Source organism: Chrysemys picta, chromosome 21 (genome assembly GCF_011386835.1).
Source record: "Chrysemys picta bellii isolate R12L10 chromosome 21, ASM1138683v2, whole genome shotgun sequence".
In the NCBI taxonomy this organism is placed as follows: Eukaryota; Metazoa; Chordata; order Testudines; family Emydidae; genus Chrysemys; species Chrysemys picta.
In genome coordinates, this window is record NC_088811.1 from 15,818,614 (window position 1) to 15,839,113 (window position 20,500).

The following is a 20,500-nucleotide window of genomic DNA, read 5'->3' on the forward strand; positions in this document are numbered from 1 at the left end:
CATCAGTCAAGATCTCTGAGTCAGAAGAGAAAGAGAGCTTGCACTCCAAGGGAGTAAAAGCCACTTCATTGAATTCTGACACTTTTCTGAAGTTGGATAGGGTGGGAAAGTTCCCTTTTATAACTGAGAGCCAGATGCCGGCAAATCCACTGTGGATTAGGAATTTTAGAAGAAACACATGGAGTGGGATGGGCAAGCAACCTACCCACAATGACTCCTGTTCCCCCTCGGGTGATTTTGTCTGTTGGATTGGCTAACGTATGATCAAAATGCAATTTTGGAGAGATTTGCATTATATTATGTTACCTCACGTACGGGTATTGTCTTCACTCTCACACACACACGCGTGCGCGCACACACATACAAGTTCAAAATCGAAACACAAGGCTCCTCGCTGCAGCAGCGTCAGCGAGTGAACCAGAGCGAGCTTACGACTGCGCAAATATTGTGAGGGCCTGGGAATCCCATTCAAGGTCCCCCACTCAACCGTTCGCGGCTCCAAAGGCCTAATACTGTACTATCATTGGAAATGTGACCACTGGCTTCAATGCTAGCAGGATCCGGCCCTATCTAAGTGCTCATCTACTTATGTTTCTACTCTCATAGCATCCTGCAGCCTTTACTGCTCTTTCCCCGCTCTCATTTTTGCACATTTCATTCATCCCACCCACCCACCCATGGAAGGATCTCCAATCTCCAAAGACCCTCCCTTTTCTCCTGAAGATCCCTAAAAGCCTTTTCTTCCTCCAGTCCATCCCACACCCATCTGCTCCTCAGTGTTGTCTTGCAACACCCTCTTGAGCCCAGAGTTTTGTTTCTGTTTGTGTTGGAACTAGGGTGACCAGATGTCCCAATTTTATAGGGACAGTCCCGATTTTTTGTTGTTTTTCTTATACAGGCTCCTATTACCCCCCCACCCCATCCCGATTTTTCACACTTGTTGTCTGGTCACCCTAGTTGAAACAGACGGTGGCTTCTTCGTGATACGGAGACCCGCCACTCCATTCGCAGTGCCATGCCATGATCAGAATGGCCAACGGTTATTTTTTTGTGGTTACTCCTGTCTTCCTGCCGGCTGCATTGTGTAGATGTGTTCCAGGTTTCCAACTAACAAGTGCATGTCCTTGGAGAGGAAGGATAGTCTTGTAGTTAAGGTACTAGATGAGCATTCAAGAGATCAGTTCCCTCCTTGGCTCCCTGTGTGACCTGGGGGAAGTCACTTAGCATCTGACCTGCAATCTGTGGAAGTCTTTAAATGAGGGCAATACGACTTCCTGTCCTCTGCCCTTTGTTTTGTTTCTTTAGCCTGTAAGCTCTTTGGCGCAGGGGCTGTCTCTTACTGTGTGCATGTGCAGCACCTCGCACAATGAGATCCCAGTAGCTGGGGTCTCTAGGCCCTGTTGTAAACCAAATAATAAATAGTGATTATAACGAGAAAACCCAGGCGCGCCCAAGGAGCTTCATAACTGCCCGCTAGTGATTCCGAGCTGAGGCTGGCTAGTGGATGATATTAGAGCCTTTAAAACAAAACCAGCAGACAAAACCGCTGAAACCATCCACAAAGGAATTTATAGGATTTATCTCCCTTTGCAGAGGAAAGGACATTTCATGGCTGAAACAGGTTGATTCTGCCCCTTATTTATAACCCACCGAGAAAAAAAGAAGAAGAAGATACATTCCAGCTAATGACGTTAGCAATTCTTTCCTCCCCCCCCCCCATTAAAGGTGGCTCAAGGCTTTATGCTTAAAAATCATTTTATTGGTAGTTAAAATACACAAGCTAGAGCATCTAACTGCAATGCGAGGCTCACTTCAAAGGGAACCTGCTTTCGCTTCACAACAGTTAAGGTTTTATCAGCCACTAAAGATTCTCCTGCCTGAAGATCCTGTTACCAGCATGTTAAGCCCAGGGTGAAGGCCATGGCTGCTAAAACCAGACCATGGGGGATGGAGGGGAAGAGGAGGAAGAGGAAGCAACCTTGAAACTGGGGGTCTGCTTGCTGCAGTATTGTTCCCATCCATAGGCCATTGGGATGGGCTGGGGCAGAACTACATAGTTAGAATCTTCCTTTAGGACAAGCTGTCTGGCACTTGGAAAAGAGGCTGCACAAGGTACCTGGAGGCAGATGGACATGCATGTCTGTAGTCTGCCTCTTTTATAAAGAGGTAAAAGGTACCTCGGGTTCTATGTCCATTCACTGCAGGAGGACCCCCTGTAAATTCACTGAAGATGCATAGGACATGGGAGCAAAATTTAGTTCATTGCAGGCAGCATTTTGCATCTGATAAAGACATTTGGGGTCTTTATCCGAGCACAGTGTCATCAGTGCAATATACAGAAGTGAAAGAGACGATTACTGTTCCAATATCGCCGTATGACGTTTCTTATTCCAAAAATGTATTTAATTTTGGGCAGAGCCTGAACAGGGTGCAGTGGCTCTTCATTTGACACATGATGCTAATAGGGACGTAACCTCTTGTATTATCCCACATTGCCTCTCTTGGATTTATAGTCAGAAAAGTGATTGCAAATACAGCAGCTCAAACTGACAGTATTGGAAGGCGGCGGGGAGATTCTTCTAACTGTCTGCATTACAGGCACCACAAGGGATCTGAGAATCAACCCGACTTGTTTCTTCATCTGGTATCTCTAACGATAATATAGATTCCACAGCTGGAATTTAGTTGGGCAATTTCACTGAATGTGCCTGGTGCAGATTAGAACCTGGCTTGCTCTCCCATAGCTGCACTGACTCTTCGGGGATCACCGGTAAGGAAAACAGGCTCGTTTCAGTAAAGGTAGGTAGTGTGACTTGCCGATATGCAGGGAACAGCTATGGGGAATAGGGAGGTGCCATTTTTACACAGTCGCTTTTTGGGCGAGCGAACACAAAGCAAAATCCACTTCCCGTTTCTAGTCTCACTCTCTCTTTCCCATTTGCCCTCACTGCAGTGATCTTCACAGCCTGTCGGGAAGAACAAAGGAGACAGCCTCCCAGCGATGCTACGTAAATCACACCATGGGGTATGTGCTTGCAAAGGAGCAGCTGGCATGGCATTCCACCCCGGAACGCCCAGCCAGTCACAGTGGGGGCAACTCGCCCCCGGGCAGAAAGCCCATGAACAAGGCCTGTGCACCAAGAAGCCTATACACCAAAGTCCACCACCTATGGGCGTAAGTGGTGCATAAGCCTCACATAGACCTTCTGCATATGGGTGAACTTCCCCCACTGTGATAACCAACACCATGGTCATGTAGGAACCCAAGCTTGCTCATGACATAGAAAAAAGTTATCTGAACTTATTATTAGCATTCCCCTAGTGGGGAGGGATAGCTCAGTGGTTTGCACATTGGCCTGCTAAACCCAGGGTTATGAGCTCAATCCTTGAGGGGGCCATTTGGGGATTGGTCCTGCTTTGAGCAGTGGGTTGGACTAGATGACCTCCTAAGGTCCCTTCCAATCCTGATATTCTATGATTCGAGTGTCTAGAGGCTGCAGTTGCTGTTATACTGGGCGACGTACATACACATAGTCAGAGACAGTCCCTGGCCTCGGCATCTTTTGTTCTAATTAAACAAAGCGCAGGAGAAACAAAGCATTCTCCTTCTCCTCCCCATGTTACAGATGGGGCAATGAGGTGCAGAGCATCTAAGAAGCCTCCCCAAGTCATTCAGGGAGGATGTCGCAGAACCAGGAATTGAATCCAGATTTCCTGCATACCAGGCCGACGCCTTACCCACAAAACCACCCACCTTCTGTCTCAGCAGCTCAGACAGATTTGGTTTGAACTTGGGACAAAGGTTAGAGCTGGTTCTTATTTAAAGTGAACCCGCGCACCCCATCCTGCCAATACTTCCACTCGATGTACTAGCCACTTGTTTGTGCACCCAGTACGGCCACACGGCCGAGACAGCTGCCTGCCAGGGGAGGCTGGACTGAATTATCCCAGCAGACATCGAGATCTGGGTCAGCTCCCACAATTTGTCAGACAAGGAGAAGGAAGGGAGGTCAGGAAGAGCCTCTCGTGGGAAAGAAAGGCCGCTGTGTTCCTTCTCAGCCTAATGAGGACTCGATGTTGGAGGAAGATGGATGGGACGAACGAGCTGGTAAATGAAAACAGGGATGGAACAATCAAGTCTTGCCCTCAACCTAAAACAGCAGGGAAAAGGCACAACATGCGTTTGCTTCCACATGTTCAGAGAGCTGCAGAAATCAGGGATGGAAAAGACCGATTTAGTCACATACGGCCAATCACACAGAGTCTACTGAAGTCAACATGGTGACTTGCCGGCATAACTAGGGATGCCAACCTTCCAGGATTGTCCTGGCATCTCCAGATTCATCTTGTGGGCATACATACAGTAAAGCTAGTGAGATGCACAGATAACAGTGCTGGGGTCATATAACTACCTAAAACAGCTAAACAGAGCTACCCATATGCTTCCTCTGTCAGAAGATGGGAAACGCAGGAAAGACAACAGAGAGGTACATGCACCGCTCAAATTATCGTCAACGGTTATTTGATTTTGACAACTCTCTACAGATTTAGAAAGCGGCTTATAAATATGTCTAGATCTTAAGCATGTACATTTTAAGCAAGGCATTGTATCTACCTGTACAGGTATTGCTACAGAGCAAAAGCTGTGCACGGGCTATGCTATGCGAGCTAGCTTGAATCCAGCTAGCGGGGTAACAATACCAGTGAACTCAGCACAGTCCAAGCTTGCCCTGGACCCTGGGTAAATACTTGTCTCACTAGCCTACCCTGAAGCGTATGGTCACTGCTGTTGTTACCTGCACTAGCTGGATTCACGTTAGCTCAGGTAGGCCAGCCTGTGCACAGCTTTGGTTGTGTAGACAGACCCGATGTCTGTACAGCACCTTGCACAATAGGGCCCTACCACTTCTGGGTGCTACCACAATATAAATATTAAATAATATTATTAGAGCTGATCGAACTATTCTTTACAAACAAAATTATCCAATTAAGGTAGCCGATTTTTCTCTTTGAAAGTCCTAGTACCCGTGAATGTATTAGTTATTTGTAAGTATCTACTGAATGGGTTGGACTGAATACTATGGCCTGTTTGCCAACTGTTTAGTTCAGTTATTCGCTATTTACCATTAGTTATTCAAGATGTGTGACTGGTCATCTAAGTCTCATGACATTGTTTCTGATCCTTGATTGGATGCCTGAAATTGTTTTTAAACAAGAGGATAGGGAATAATGAATAGCAGAGAATGAGTGACAAATAACAAATACTATTGTCCATTCACGAATACAGTCATTCACATATAAGTACAAGTGTTAACACAAGTTTCAGAGTAGCAGCCGTGTTAGTCTGTATCCGCAAAAAGAACAAGAGTACTTGTGGCATCTTAGAGACTAACAAATTTATTAGAGCATAAGCTTTCGTGGACTACAGCCCACTTCTTTGGATGCATATGCATATGAAGAAGTGGGCTGTAGTCCACGAAAGTTTATGCTCTAATAAATTTGTTAGTCTCTAAGGTGCCACAAGTACTCCTGTTCTTTTAGTGTTAACACAAGTAACCCAGTCCTCAAGCACTTATGCAACCAACGATTCTGCTTATATGGTCCTACTCACCATAGTATCTGAGCATCTCACAATCACTTAGGAATTTTATCATCAACATTCCTGTGTGGCAGAAAACTATTATTTCCATTTTAACAGATGGGAAACTGAGGCACGGGATAAATTAAGTAACTTGCCCAACATCAGACAAGAGATCTTCTGTTTGAATCAGGAATCGAACCCTTGGCTCTGGAGTCCCAGTCTAGAGCACTGCAGACTGGTGCATCCTTTCTACTCATCTTATTAAGGATGTTACTAATATTTGCATCTAGCAAATAAAAAGGACTAAATTATGACTGGACCGAACCGCTGTTTGTAATAGGAATGAACGTTTGCGAACATTGTTTTTTCAGCATCTTCCAGCTCTGCAGTGTATATACAGAATTTCTCAATGATCATTTCAGTCGTCAAAAGAAATGCTGTTAAGTAACTAAAATGAAGAATAAAATCACCATTTCCAGTTATCTATTTATCTCCCCTACAAACTATATGTCCTGGGGATAAACGGGGAAGCTGAAAGACACTAGAATAAATTCACTGATGGCATAAAGCACTTGCATAGCAGTGTGGGTTTTTTTTTTTTTAAAGTGCCTGATCTCCGCTTGAATACCTGCTTCTTAGATGGCCCAATCTTAACAGTGTTACAGTTGCATTTAAGCCTTCCAAAACAGGCTTTGATGCACACACCTCACTGAGGTGAATAAGGTGTTGGGAAGTAGATTTCCCACTGCTATTGTCTGGCTGGCGATAGGCTTTAACAACAGAACAGCAGCACATTGATTTATATTGTGGAGATTTTCTTTGCAACAGAAAAAGCTATGCATCGGCTACAAAAATAGCTTCAATGCTGAGGGAAATAGATAAAAGATTAAAATATCTTGGCAAACACCAGGCTTGAGTCTAAGAAACATTTTCCATTGTTAACCCCAATGAAATCGACTAAATTGGTGCCCTAATAAATAGCAGACCTGCTTAATTGGGGTAATCGCCAGGAGAACAGATTGAGTGTCGTGAATTTCACTGGCTCTAAGCAATGGATAAGTGGCACACTTATCTGCTTTAGATGGCACCTGGGATGGTGGCTGAGGTGGAACTAAAGGTTCAGTTTAGAGAAGGGTGTAGCTTATCTGCACCTTTTTGGTCTGATAGTTAAAGTAAAGCAAGTAAAACCGTGTTCCAGCGCTTATTCCATCTGAACTGGTTCCTCCGTATCTACACTGCAAGCGTACGCTCAGTACTAAACCCGTGTGAAATGGATCACCGTTTGCTGCTGTAAATTACCTCCCGTGTTCATTTCATATGGATCCCTTGCACTAGGAAAGCAAAACCAGTTGATCTTGCCTAATTATAGGTCCAGTCCTGAAGTTCTTATTCAGTCCTGGCTCCCACTGACTTCAGTAGGGGTTTTGCCTGGACTAGGACTGTAGGATTGGGCCTGTGACGGAGTGTATAAAGTCTTCACTGACCGGAAGGGGCTGGGGAGACTCCATGTGCGGAAGTAGCCCCGCCCCTCCAGCGCTGCCAGTCATGCATGGGAGGGAAGAGGGTTTTTAAAGGAGAAAGCTGCAATACACAAGGGGGAGGCACTACAAAGGGAGTGACTAGCTCCTGGACCAGTAGGATGAGCCCTCACCCCAGAAACCACCCAGCTCTGCGAGGAGTCCTGCAAACCCCAGGGTAACCCCGCTAGGGAGAGGCTGACTCGGCTACCCAGCCATAAGGACTCCAACAAAGCTGCCATCTAGGCATCCCTGAAGTAAGAAGATGCCTCTGACTTCCCCCTCCCTTGTTATGGACCCCAGGAGGGGCTTGGTTTCTATAAAGCTGGATGGAGGTCTTGCGGCAGTACTCTCCAGGTCTGGAGAGGCATACTCAGTCATCGAAAAGGAAGCCTTGGCTGTCCAGTGGGCCAGGGACGCCTCATGCTATTACTTTTCACGCCTTTTCACAGATTACAGACCACGCGCCTCTCCAGTGGCTGCCCACGATGAAAGACACGAACGCGAGGATCCCGCGTCGGAACCTAGCCCCACAACCGTACAGATTCCAGGTGCCCCACAGAGCTGGCAAGGCCCATGCAAATGCTGATTTCTTTCCTCGGAGCGTGAACGCTGCAACTGACAAGGACACGACGCCGCGGGGTTGTTTCTGAGGGGAAGGGGACGTGATAGGGTGTTTAAATCCTGCACCGACAGGGAAGGGGCTTGGAGGCATCATGTGCTAACGTAGCTCCTCCACGCTGGCCCTGTCAATCATGCAGGAGGAAGCTGCATTACACGAGGGGAAGCCCTATGAAAGGAGTGACTAGAGTAGCTCCTGCACCAGAAACCACCCAGCTCTGCGAGGAGTCCTGCAAACCACAGGGGTAACCCCGCTAGGGAGGGGCTGACTCGGCTACCCAGCCATAAGGACTCCAACAAAGCTGCCCTCTGAAGTTAGGTGACGCCTTGGACTTTTTTTGCCTTGTTACTGACCTCAGGAGGGGCTTGGTTTGTGTAGAGCTGGACTTTTGCTTTTCCCCCACCCAGAAGCAAAGTCAACCAGCCCACAAGGGCGGGGCGACTACCAGGAGTAAGAGGCGGTGGCCTGTTCTAGGCCAACGCCATGCTGGAAACTGGGCATGGCGAGGGGCCCCAGCCCAGCTGGGGCAACACCCCTGGGAGGCTCTTTTTACTGGGCCTGCTATGTTTTTTGTAATGTTCAATACACTTAATGACATAGGAGAGACTCTATCCAGTAAAATAGCCCCCCCTTGGCCTCAGTCCCTTAACTGGCACCTTTCTGTTTCCATTTGGGGCTGCGCCAGTTACTGTATTACATATATGTCTGTATTACATATTATGTATATGTAATTACGTATTAGTCAGAAAGCACGCATGCAATTCTAAGCGCATCCACGGATACATGCACAGCTGGGAGATGAGGGACATCCTTGCAGTTCTTATAGATGATCTTCAACTTTGCCAACTCCAGGTGGAGAAGAACTGCCACCGTGGTTTGAGTGACCCTGGAGAGCAGAAGATTTGAGATACAGCCTAGTGGCTAATGGGCAGACGTGGGGCTTATTTGGAGAGTGTGGCTTGGGGCAAGGGAGTTGGGGGCTTTCCTTTTATTGGATCCATCTCCATTTCTATTTTTAACTCAGTCTGGGGAGGTGGAGAATGAGTAATTCAGAACAGTCCTTACTGGCTTTGCAGAGTGGAATGCTCCTCTCAACTTGGCTGGGCGAGTGTTCTAGCCTACCCCACCCCCCACCCCCCACGACCTTTTCCCGGGAGCTGAATGTCGACTGGCAGGCCTGCGCATTTATTTCATTGTCAGCCTCTCGCAGTGCATGGGCACATACAGGAAATGCCACTGACATGGCTGCTAGAGAGCCAGGGGCTGCTCCATGTGGGTGCCCCCTCCCGTGTGTGTGAGAGCCATTTAGCTGGCCGCGTGCCACAGAGAATGAACACGCCAACCTGGCCTCTGCCAGGAAGAGTCCCTGATCCTAAGCATAGCCTCTCACACAGTTCCTGTGCACAGTCTCTCCTGGCTGCTGCCAAAGACACGGGGCAGCTGTTGTGTCATAACCTCATAGCGGCCCCCCCCGTGCAAGAAATGCAAACGAGTCAAACCCCGTGGAAGAAAGAAAACATTCTCCACTGACCTTTGAGAACGAAGGGATTGCATTAACAGAGCCCGTTTGGAAAAGTCTCAACGAGCTTTGGAATCAACTAGTCAGGCACTCTGAATTAGACTCACGCAACCTCACATGTCTCAGATTAACGCTCAGCTCTGGGGAAGACATTGACCATCTCCGTACGACGCCTCCAAGCGCAGAAGGTCCTCATAATGACTCCTAACAGACTCGGCAAGACGAGTGGGTGTGGTCATATCTTTTATTGGACCAACTTCTGTTGGTGAGATGAGCTTTTGAACTTACACAGAGCTCTTCCTCGGGTCTGGGAAACTAACTCCATCTTGTATTTAGCTGTGACACTCTGAGTGTGCAGGGCCGCCCAGAGGATTCAGGGGGCCTGGGGTCTTCGACGGCAGGGGGCCCCCGCCACTGAATTGCCGCCAAAGACCCGGCTCTTTGACGCTGGGTCCCGGGACGGGAGGACCCCCCGCCGCGGGTCTTCAGGGCACTTTGGCGGCGGGTCCCGGAGTGGAAGGACCCCCCGCCACCGAATTGCCGCTGAAGACCTGGAGTGGAAGAAGCTCCAGGGGCCCGGGCCCCACGAGAGTTTTCCGGGGCCCTCGGGGCGAGTGAAGGACCCTGCTCCAGGGGCCCCGAAAAACTCTCGTGGGGGCCCCTGCGGGCAAATTCCCCCACTTGCCCCCCCCCCCTCTGGGCGGCCCTGTGAGTGTGTTTCCCAGACCTGAAGAGCTCTGCGTAAGCTCGAAAGCTGATCTCTCTCACCAACAGAAGTTGGTCCAATAAAAGATATGACCTCACCCACCTTGTCTCTCTAATATCCTGGGACCAACAACCAGACTGCCACATAGAGACATACAATCCACTGACCACAGAGATTTCTGACTGGTAGAGCACTGAGCATCCCAGTGCCTTGACACATTGCAGGCTGCTGGGATCCTGTTTTACCAGCTGGGAACTGGACTCCAGACTAGAAGTCTGGAACAGGAAGGGGACTGGATTCTATGGGCCAGACCCTCGGCTGCTGGAAATTGGTATAGCTCCGCTGAAGTCAATGAACGCCATTTCAATCAATGGACTATTCCAATTTGAACTACCTGAGTCTCTTGCCCTGCGTTCCCGCATTAGTGAATTATGCAGAACTTCATTCATGGACTCATTTTAATGGCAGGAGAAATGGAGCCCAGTTGTTTGCGCTGGCCCCTGTGTAGCACTGCCCACTTTTGAAAATGTTTTCATTGCTCAAAGCTCCAAATCAGCTGAGAGGCCGGTGCTCACTGATAACCCACTTGCCGGGGGGATTTTGGTGCTTTCTGGTGAATTTAAGCTTTTTTTCTTTGTCTTTTCCTCCAGTTGGTCAACTAAGAAACCCAGAGCAGCACTTAGATACCACAGTGATGGGCTCTTTAGAAATACTGCTAGATAGATCAGCAGACAGCATTAGATCAGGGAGGAACCATGACCCAGGAGACTGGGGACAGGACTGAGAAACAAGACTTCTGGGCTCTGCCATTCGCTTGCTGTGTCACCTGGGGCAAGTCACTTCAAGAGCTGGTGGGGAAGTTTTCATTTTGAAATGTAAGTTCAATTGAGGTCAATAAAATGAATTAAAAAGGGCGAAATTGAAAGGAATCATTTTGAAATGATCAAAATGCAACGTTTCAATCCACCTGCTCCAATTTTTATTTTTATTTTTTTCAGATTTTTTGGCTCATGAAAATTTCTGAGTTGTCGACATTTTGTCCTGATTTGGGGTGAGAAAAAAAATTCAAAATCTCAAACAATTTTACAGGATGGGAAAAGCATTTCCCACCCAGCTCCAGTCACGTCTCCTCTCCAGGGCTTAGTCTCTTCATCTGTGCTATTGAGCTCCTAATGCTTATCCATCTTCCTGAAGCACTTGGAAAGGAAAGATACTATATAAGCTTAGTACAGGAGGAGACATTCAGCAGCTTGCAAGTGAGTCTCGTGTGACCTGGGACTTGCCTACCTGAGAGATCTCCCCTTCCGCTATGGTACATGTCTATAGTTGAGATCAGTAGTGGTATCTGACCTAAATGAGAGATTGGGCACAGGACTTCTGTGAGGAGGCCCTTGAATCTTGATTTGCAATCCCCCGCCCCCACTCGGCAGCTTGATTTTGCCGATTTTCAGGGCACAATCCAAAGCCCCTCTTGTTTTCCTGGGCAGTGGGAGTGAGACGTGGAGGCAGAATGAGGAACCTATTTACTCTGTTGATTTACACCAGCTAAGGATCTGGCCCTGGAAGCCTGGCCACCTGATGGTGGTTACTAACCAGGAAGTTAGACGCCTGTAATTAACTGCGCCCATAGAACTAGATATTGAGTTTAACCTTGGGCCCAGGAAGCCTACTGAAAACAAGGCAACATAACAAAGCAAAGAGTTCACCATCATTAATCTAGGTTTTATAAAACCAAGACCTCCCTGGCTCTAATCCAGCGTCAGCTCAGGCCTTCCTGCTACCATTGGGATCAGCAGTGCAGAAGCCCCAGCCCGGCCTCTACGCCATGAGGCTAAGGGTATGTCTACACTTCAAGCTGATGGCGTATTTCCATCTCAAGGGGTACGTCTACACTCCCCACCGGATTGGCGGGTAGCGATTGATCTATCGGGGATCGATTTATCGTGTGTAGTGTAGACGTGATAAATCGATCTCCGATCGCTCTCCCGTCGACTGCTGAACTCCAGTTCGGCAAGAGGTGGAAGCAAAGTCGACGGGGGAGCGGCGGCCGTCGATCCCGCGCCGCGAGGACGCAAAGTAAGTGATTCTAAGTCGATCTAAGATACATCAACTTCAGCTACGCTATTCTCGTAGCTGAAGTTGCGTATCTTAGATCAGTCCCCCGCCCAGTGTAGACCAGGCCATAGATACTAACTCTGATTGGGCTAGCGTGCTACAAATAGAGCATGAGCAGCAGGAGGGTTAGCTGTGCTGAGCACGGGCTTGGCATCTCAGACGGGTACGTACTCAGGGTGGCTAGCCCCTCCCACCGTCGCAGCTACACTCTGTTGGTCGTGCACGAGGCGGGATCAGAGCTATGTCTCCTGGAACGGGGAATGACATACCCTGCAACCAGCACTGCAGTGACCTCACCTGACACGTTGGTACGGGGAGCTTGACTGGATTGGGGACTAAATGCAAACACTTGGCAGGCGTGGTCCCACTTGACTCCCAGTGGTTCGGTTGGTTGGGGTGGCAGTGGGGGTAAAGGAGGCGAGAGTGACCCGGAAAAAGGAACCGCCCAAGTGTACAATTGGAGTAGAACACACGGGCATTGTCTTGTTCCCATTCAAGTCAATGGGGATTTTGCTGTTGCTTTCACAGGCAATAGGTTCAGGCCCTAAGAATCTGATGCAAGGCCCACTGAAGTCAGTGGCAGCCTGTCCATTGACTTAACACGCCTCTAAATGACATGTATCTTGGACACTGTCAGTGCCTGCATTCTGGACCCATGCACCTTGACTGCGCAGAGGTTGCTATGGCCCTATTGAAAATATCACTCATTCGTCCATGATTTTCTTAGCAGATGAGAAATAGGAGCCCACAACTGGTCCTGCCTCCCCCTCCCCTTGTTCTTCAGCTTGCAAATTTTTATTAGCTGTCAACGTGTCAAACTTCCACTTAGCTGGACAGCTGCACGACCGGCCAAGTTCCAAAGCCTTGCCAGTGAGTTTAACAGATCTAGGGGCTTCTCAGGTGGAGGGGAGTGTGTGGGTAAGGGCTCAGGGACCGCAGACACGAAATGGGACAGGGCAGGGTTCATTCCACAGCCTCTCTCATGCAGGAAGTCAGACTAGCTGCTCTGGGAGGCAGTGGGACCCAATGGATAAGGCACTAGATGGGGCTCAGGAGATCTTGGGTCAGCTGTGTGACCTGGGGCACTTCATTTCCCTGTACCTCTGTTTTTCCTCCCACCCTTTATCGGAGAGAGAGAGAGAGTGTGTGTGTGTGTGTGCAACATCTAGCACAATGAGGTCCCGATCTTGGCTGGCGTCTCTAGCCATTACTGTAATATTACTATAACTAGTGCTAATAAACATCCGTTCTGGCCGCAGAATCTGCGAAGAGAGGGGGAAAGGGCTGCAGGACTCTTCCTGTTGTGTGTGTGTTTTCCACAAGAACTTGATTGACTGATGTTTGTGGCTCCTGAGAGCCAGTGAAAGATCCGCTCTGATATCCAGAAAATTTTACAAGGGGCGGCAGGCTTAAAAGCGGTGGGAAGAAGCCGAGCCTGCCAGGATGTCGGAATGAAAAAGCCATCAGGAATGTGCCTCGGAGAACAGCTGTTACTAGAACTCTGGCAGGAGCTTTCCCCACAAGCTGCCTGGGAGCCAGGAGCGGGATTCGGAGATCACAGCTTGAGCCGAGGGAAGGGGGTTCTTTATTTATTTGGTTGGCTTTGCTTTCCTCCACCCCCTTGTCGCTCTGAGGTCGGAGCTCCTCGGAAGGAAGGAACCTGCCACGGGTTCACAGTGCAGCTCTTCCAGCTGCGTGGGTGCCTGGATTAGAAGACTTGGCAGGGGCTGTGGGGAGGAATCTGACTCTCTGGCACTCCTCGGGCTTTCCCTCGGCTCCCGCGACTGGCACCACAATACACTGAACATAGATATATTTTTCACCGTCAAAATGTGCGTAGGGGTCTTTGCCCTCCGAGCACCATTCTCTGGGTGGGTTTGGCCAACCGGCACCTTCTTACTTCTCCTTGTTTCTCTACTAGGGTCTTTCCATGTCTGCGTCAGCCAAAGTAAATCAGGACAGGAGCATGCAACCCCCCTTGGTATTTTGTCTCCAGCACAAGCCCCTGCCATCCAGGGTGGGTGGAGCAGGGCTTGCTTCAGGAGCAGGTAGGAGAATTTTCAAGAGATCAGAAGGTCTCATGGTGCAAAGATGACCCCTTCTCTGCTCCTGTTTAGTGAAGATGTCTTCTTGCTGGCTAGCGGCTATCATGAGACTTGAGGACAGGAAGCCCTGTGCTTCCTGTCCTCGAGAAGAGCACTCAGACCTCGCACAAACTGGGATCCCAGCAGGGTGATTTTACTGGCGTTGCCCAGAAGGAAATAAAGCAACATTTCAGTGACGCAGCTGCTGCGTTTCTGCTCTAGACCAGTTACCGTAGACTGGCTTTCACCACCGATGTGCTGTAAACCGAGAGGATGAGCAACCCAGTGTAATGCAGAGAGAAGGATAAACTCTTGGAACAGCACAGGGCCTGTTCCAATGCTCGCTGCAGGCAATGGGGGTTTTCCTTGGGTTTCAGTGGGAGGTGGGCTGGGCTCATCCTGCACAAATCGCATTATTGTTGCTAAAATCTCAGGAAGACCCTTTGGCTAAAGTCAAGTCTAGTATCAGAGAATCACAGAAGATCAGGGTTGGAAGAGACCTCAGGAGGTCATTTCGTCCCACCCCTGCTCAAAGCAGGACCAACCCCAACTAAATCATCCCAGCCAGGGCTTTGTCAAGCCAGGCCTTAAAAACCTCTAAGGATGGAGATTCCACCACCTCCCTAGGGAACCCATTCCAGGGCTTCACCACCCTCCTAGTGAAATAGTTTTTCCTAATATCAAACCTTGACCTCCTTCAGTGCAACTTGAGACCATTGCTCCTTGTTCTGTCATCTGCCACCACTGAGAACAGCCGAGCTCCATCCTCTTTGGAACCCCCCTTCAGGTAGTTGAAGGCTGCTATCAAATCCTCCCTCACTCTTCTCGTCTGCAGACTAAACAACCCCAGTTCCCTCAGCCTCTCCTCATAGGTCATGTGCCCCAGGCTGCTATCGGTCTAACTACATCTCCTCTTCTGGGGCAATACAGCCTATATTCATGGGGAGAAGGATTTACTCTGACACAGGGCATCTTTTGTATCTCAAGGGACGATGGGTCAGATCTTCCCTCCCCAGGAAAATAATAACCATTCCTCGCTCTTAGATAGAGCTTTTCATCAGTAGATCTCAAAGCGTTTTACAAAGGAGGCCAATATCATCCTCTCTACTATACAGATGGAGAAACTGAGGCACAGAGAGATGCTGGGTGGTCCAAGGAGACACGCTGCAGTCGTTGAGCCTTTGCCACACCCACGTGCTGTGAGTCTGAGCCTGAGCCGTGGCAGCTTTCAGAGAACATGCGTCGGGCAGGAAAAGCCAGCGGGAGGCAAAAAGACACACAGGAAACGCTGTGAGCTGTAGTATTGCGGCTCTCCGTCTCTTTTGATGGCCGGGGCAAGACCATGAACCGGGTGGATGTCCGAGAGGTGTGAGGCCCGGTTTTGGGAGGATGCAGCCGTATGGCGGGGCTGGCCTCGGAGGGATGAACACAGGTCTGTTTTTATTCTGAGGGGAATCTCAGACAGAAAAATGCCTGTTTTGCTTCCAAAAGGTCATTTAACTGAAGAACGATTTCCCTGTCACGAGACAGGGTTGCTCTTTCCCTCCCTCCTGCGGCTGCAATTCCACTCCGGGCTCGACACACAGAGCCCCCGATGCTGAGGCTGAAATCTAATAGCGCTGCCCACACTGGCTGTTGGTGTCTCCATTTCACTTCTTTAACCCAGCACAATCCTCAGCCCCCCCCTTCCCTTTCCCCGGGGGGCTCTATTATACCCACCGATCTGTTCACACTCCTTATCCCTCTGCATGTTTGCACACACTGCTGACCCAGCCTTTATCTGGAAGACACAAGGGTCTGTGTGTGGAGTTCCCACAAGGGCTATTAATTGTGTCGATGTCATAGCTTTCTCCCTTCCTCCTCCTCTCCCCTCCACCCCCCTCCCCCCCCCGCAAACGCTCAGGAGATTTGCAAAAAGAAAAAAAAGATTCACACGCAGAATTTGCAACCTTTGCAAAATATGATCCAAACCCTTGGACGGGGAGAGGGGAGGCCGGGGTATGGGAAACGGTAGAAACAGCCCCAGCCACTCTGAGGTAAATGGTAAACAGCCCCTTCCCCATTCCAGGCACTAAACACAGAACTGAACGCCCCGTCAGCTTTGGGAAGGTTTGGATCGTGATCCCAATCTGGATTGAAATTTTGCAGCTGTAATGGGCCAAACCAAAATCCCAGATGGGAACAGCCTTGGGTTATGGGGAAACTTTGGATCTGGATCCAAACTATGCATCTCAGGCCCAGGTCACCTGACCCTACAGAAGTGGTACATCCGCCGTGTCATCCTCCAACTCTCAGCCCCTCCTTCTCCTAGGTCAATGGACCTAGAGAGTCCCCTGGCTGCTGTGTTATCAGGGGACTCAGACATGTCCTGACTCTCGTCCTTACCTGTACTCGGGCCTCTGTGAGTTTGGTCCTCTGGGCTAGCTCCTCTCGTGTGTAGATATCTGGGTAGTGGGTTCTCTCAAAGGCCTTCTCCAGCTCCTCCAGCTGCTCGGCCGTGAAGGTGGTCCGGCTACGGCGCTGCTTGCGTTTCAAGGGTAGGTCCGGTTCAGACTCAACATCTGAGCCTTCATCCAGCCTGTTACCTGGCGAGGAAAGAGAAGAAGGATTGAGGCTTAAATGGCAGAAAAGCCAAAGGGGAAGCAGGTGCAGAAGCAAGAATTAAACAGCTACAGGGAAGGAGAGAATCCAATACAGTCATAGAGTTTAAGGCCTGAATAGACCAGCAGATCATCTAGTCTGACCTCCTGTAGTTAATAGCCTACTAACACCTCCCAGCCACCCCCACAACCAGAATTAGAGCAATTCTACAGTGATGGTGTCCACCAAGCCAACTTCTACTTCTGGGTAGAGCTGGTCGGGGACGTTCTGACAAAACATTTTTGTCAGAAAAATGCTGATTTGTCAAACCTGAAATGGTTTGTGGGAAAGGATCGATTTTGATGAATCTCCTGATTCGAAAATTGTTTGGAAAAAAAGAAAAGTTTCCAAATAGAAATGTCCCGTTTTATATTTTTGAAACAAAACGTTTCGTTTTCCAGTTGGGAACTATTTTTCATTTTGAAACGTTCATTTCTATTTTTTATAAAAAGGTTCAAAATCAAAACGGTCAGAATTGAAAGGAAACACCTACAAATGATCCAAACATGTCAATCGACCCAGTTTGATGAGTATTATAGTTTTTGGATGATCAGTTTGTGAACATTGTGAACCCTTTGTCCTGATTTGGGACATGGAAACACATGTGAACCCTCAAAAACTCTCATGGGGCATGAAAAGAGTTTCTACTTCTGGCCTGCCCAGAGGACACAGGGCTGCTGGCTTGATGCTGATGGAAACAGCACCGCTCCTCAGTGGCTGAGAGAAAGTACATCCTTTATAGACGCCCTGAGCTGGGTAGGGGCTTTAAGTGGAGGACAGAGGACCTAACACCAATAGTTTGGGCTCTAGACCCTGCAAGGTGGAGGGTCCCAGAGCTCAGGTTGCAGCCTGAATCCAAACAGTCTACATTGTAGTTAAACGGCCCCTTAGCCTGAGTCAGCTGGTGGCTGTTTGATGCCCCTTTGTGACACGAGTTTAGGGGCCTCGGTTTAGTTCTTTGTGAACAAGCCTCCATTTCCCCCAAAACCCACCACAGCCAATGCTCATTGTTGGCCATCTCTGCAGAAAGACCATGAGCTGAGTGAATTCCTCCGTCAACCCTAGAGGTGGTCCCGTCTGGTTGGCATGATGCCCCTTTTCTGGGCACAGTGCACAGGAAGATTTCACGACTGCCCAGGCTCCACCTGTTCCAAGCGAGACAGCGAAACTTTCCCAACACCCATCCTCAAAAATAGCATTTGACCCCCTGACTTCAGTCTATAGGGCACCCCTGGGCCCCACTTTGAGCGAATGATGACGGATTCATAAATAGCATTTTTAACGGGCTAAGAGCATCTTAAGGGAGACGCTAGGAGTTTAAAGAACTCCCACTAGTTTCAAAACAGCTCACAGGGAAAGGTCTCCTGTTAAGTCAGTAACTGCATCTCCTGTCAGCATCGTACAAGGTTAAAGGGAGTCACAACTCACAGAAAAGGTCCTCGGCTCTTGGAGGGGGAAAGCAAACAAGTTTCTGTTGTTTGCACATGTTTTGGCTACAGTCCTGGCTCTCACTCTAACTACTCTGTCTTCATGGTTAGCTCTGATACCCCACCTGCTACAGTCTTTTATCTAGGAGGGAGGGTAAAAGAAAGAAAGAAAGAAAGAAAGAAAGAAAGAAAGAAAGAAAGAAAGAAAGAAAGAAAGAAATGCTTCAGCATTTGTTTGAGTTGTATTAACCTGGACCTGCTGCCAGTATCAAGTCTTTGCTGTGTATGGAACGTACCATTAAACAACAAAACCAAATAGATCATACCTGGCCTAAAAGAGTTTGCCCCAGAGCTAGTGGGCCTGATTCTGGTCTCATGTACACAAGTGCAAATCCTCAACTGATGTCCACAGAGTTACACCAGTGTAAAAACGTGGCCCAGTGAACCTTACTGGGAGGGGGTGGGAGAAAGGTGCTAGACTGTATCACGCTTTAGTGCTCCCTCGAGGCCACTCACATTGCAAAACTGTTGTCTCAACAGATGCTGTGCGACCCTGCCACAGGTTAAGTGCCACCTGCGGTGCAGATACCGATGCACAGAATGCTTAATCTAGGCCGGTACCCTGTGTCGCTGTGTGGGAAAGTGAGAGACAACGTCAATTCTCGTGGGATATATGCCCTTGGTCAGTATGGAGGCAGACTGGAGAACATGATGTATAAAGCCTGAAGTCTCCTCAGCGAAATCTGCTCTCTGTCTCTTTCTCTTTCTCTGTCTCTCATTAATACAATAGATTGTACTTAAATGCACATTGGTTAACTACAGGGGACCTGATTCTGATCTCCCTTACACCAGAATAACTCCACTGACTTCAATGGTGTTACTCCCGATTTACACGGACGTAGCTGAGAGCAGAATCAGGACCATAATCTATTTCAGTGCATGGTTCACAGTCCCAATCTGCTCCTATTAGGCCAAACCTGTATCAGCTATGATTAAATGCATGAGTTACATATGCAGGGCCAAATCCATCCTTGGAATAATCCATATAAAGTCAATGGAGCTGCCCCAGGGCTGAATCTGTCCCCTTCTCTGCACTGTGCTTTTATGTGATGATCGGAACTTTCCACCAAAACCTCCTTTTTTCCCTTCCAGGACTGGGAATCCCAGCTGTGGCGTTCTCAACAGCTGCTGAACAATGCGGACGGCCTGTGGCGCATGAGGCAAATGTCCCAATGGGGGCCAATTATTTATAACGAGCAGGTCAAACATGCCATTGGATCCAGCGTGCTGCAGGGCAGGATGCTTTCATTTCTTGGGTCTATGTGAGGAGGATGCACCGTGTCTGAATTGAGCTGTTAGATGCAGGCGTGATGGGCCACCTCCGTTTGAGTTAACCTTGGGTTCTGCTGTAGCCGCATGAGCTACATGGCTTCCTATCTGTCAGGGTAGTTATACTGGTGTAAGGGAGATCAGAATCAGGTCCCCTGTAGTTAACCAATATGCATTTAAGTACAATTAGTGACCGCATGTTCTCAGAGCTGTGGGAATCACTGCGCCAGGTGATTGTAACCCAACCTCTATTTCCACCTGTGGGATACCAATAGAATCAGCATCGTAGGACTGGAAGGGACCTCGAGAGGTCATCTAGTCCAGTCCCCTCCACCGAGGCAGGACTAAGTATTATCTAGGTGTTTGTCCAACCTGCTCTTAAAAATCCCCAATGATGGAGATTCCACCACCTCCCTAGGCAATTTATTCCAGTGCTTAACCACCCTGACAGCTAGGAAGCTTTTCCTAATGTCCAACCTAAACTGCCCTTGCTGCAATTTAAGCCCATTGCTTCTTGTCCTATCCTCAGAGGTTAAGGAGAACAATTTTACTCCCTCCTCTTTGTAACAACCTTTTATGTGCTTGAAAACGGTTATCATGTCCTCTCTCAGTCTTCTCTTCTCCAAACTAAACAAACCCAATTTTTTCAATCTTTCCTCATAGGTCATGTTTTCTAGACCGTTAATCATTTTTGTTGCTCTCCTTGACTTTCTCCAAGTTGTCCACCTCTTTCCTGAAATGTGGCACCCAGAACAGGACACAATACTCCAGTTGAGGCAGTATCAGCGTGGAGTAGAGCGGAAGAATTACTTCTCATGTTTTGATTGCAACACTCCTGCTTATACATCCCAAAATGATGTTTGCTTTTCTTGCAACAGTGTTACACTGTTGACTCATATTTAGATTGTGATCCACAGATCCCTTTCTGCAATACAATATATAGTGTCCTCATATTTTCGA

The 20,500-nt window shown here is 48.6% G+C and overlaps 1 protein-coding gene across 7 annotated transcripts in view; it reads right to left on the minus strand.

Annotated features, from left to right (window-relative positions):
* PAX7 (paired box 7) overlaps positions 1 to 20,500 on the minus strand; it is a 151,930-nt gene that overhangs the window by 67,375 nt on the left and 64,055 nt on the right. For all 7 annotated transcript variants that reach the window (XR_010594220.1, XR_010594222.1, XR_010594221.1 and 4 more), the window contains exon 5: positions 16,530 to 16,729. Coding sequence is in view for 4 of the 7 variants with exons in the window: in XM_065574950.1 (XP_065431022.1) it covers positions 16,530 to 16,729 (200 nt within the window). In the remaining 3 variants the exon portion in view is untranslated. The remainder of the gene's footprint in view (positions 1 to 16,529; positions 16,730 to 20,500) is intronic.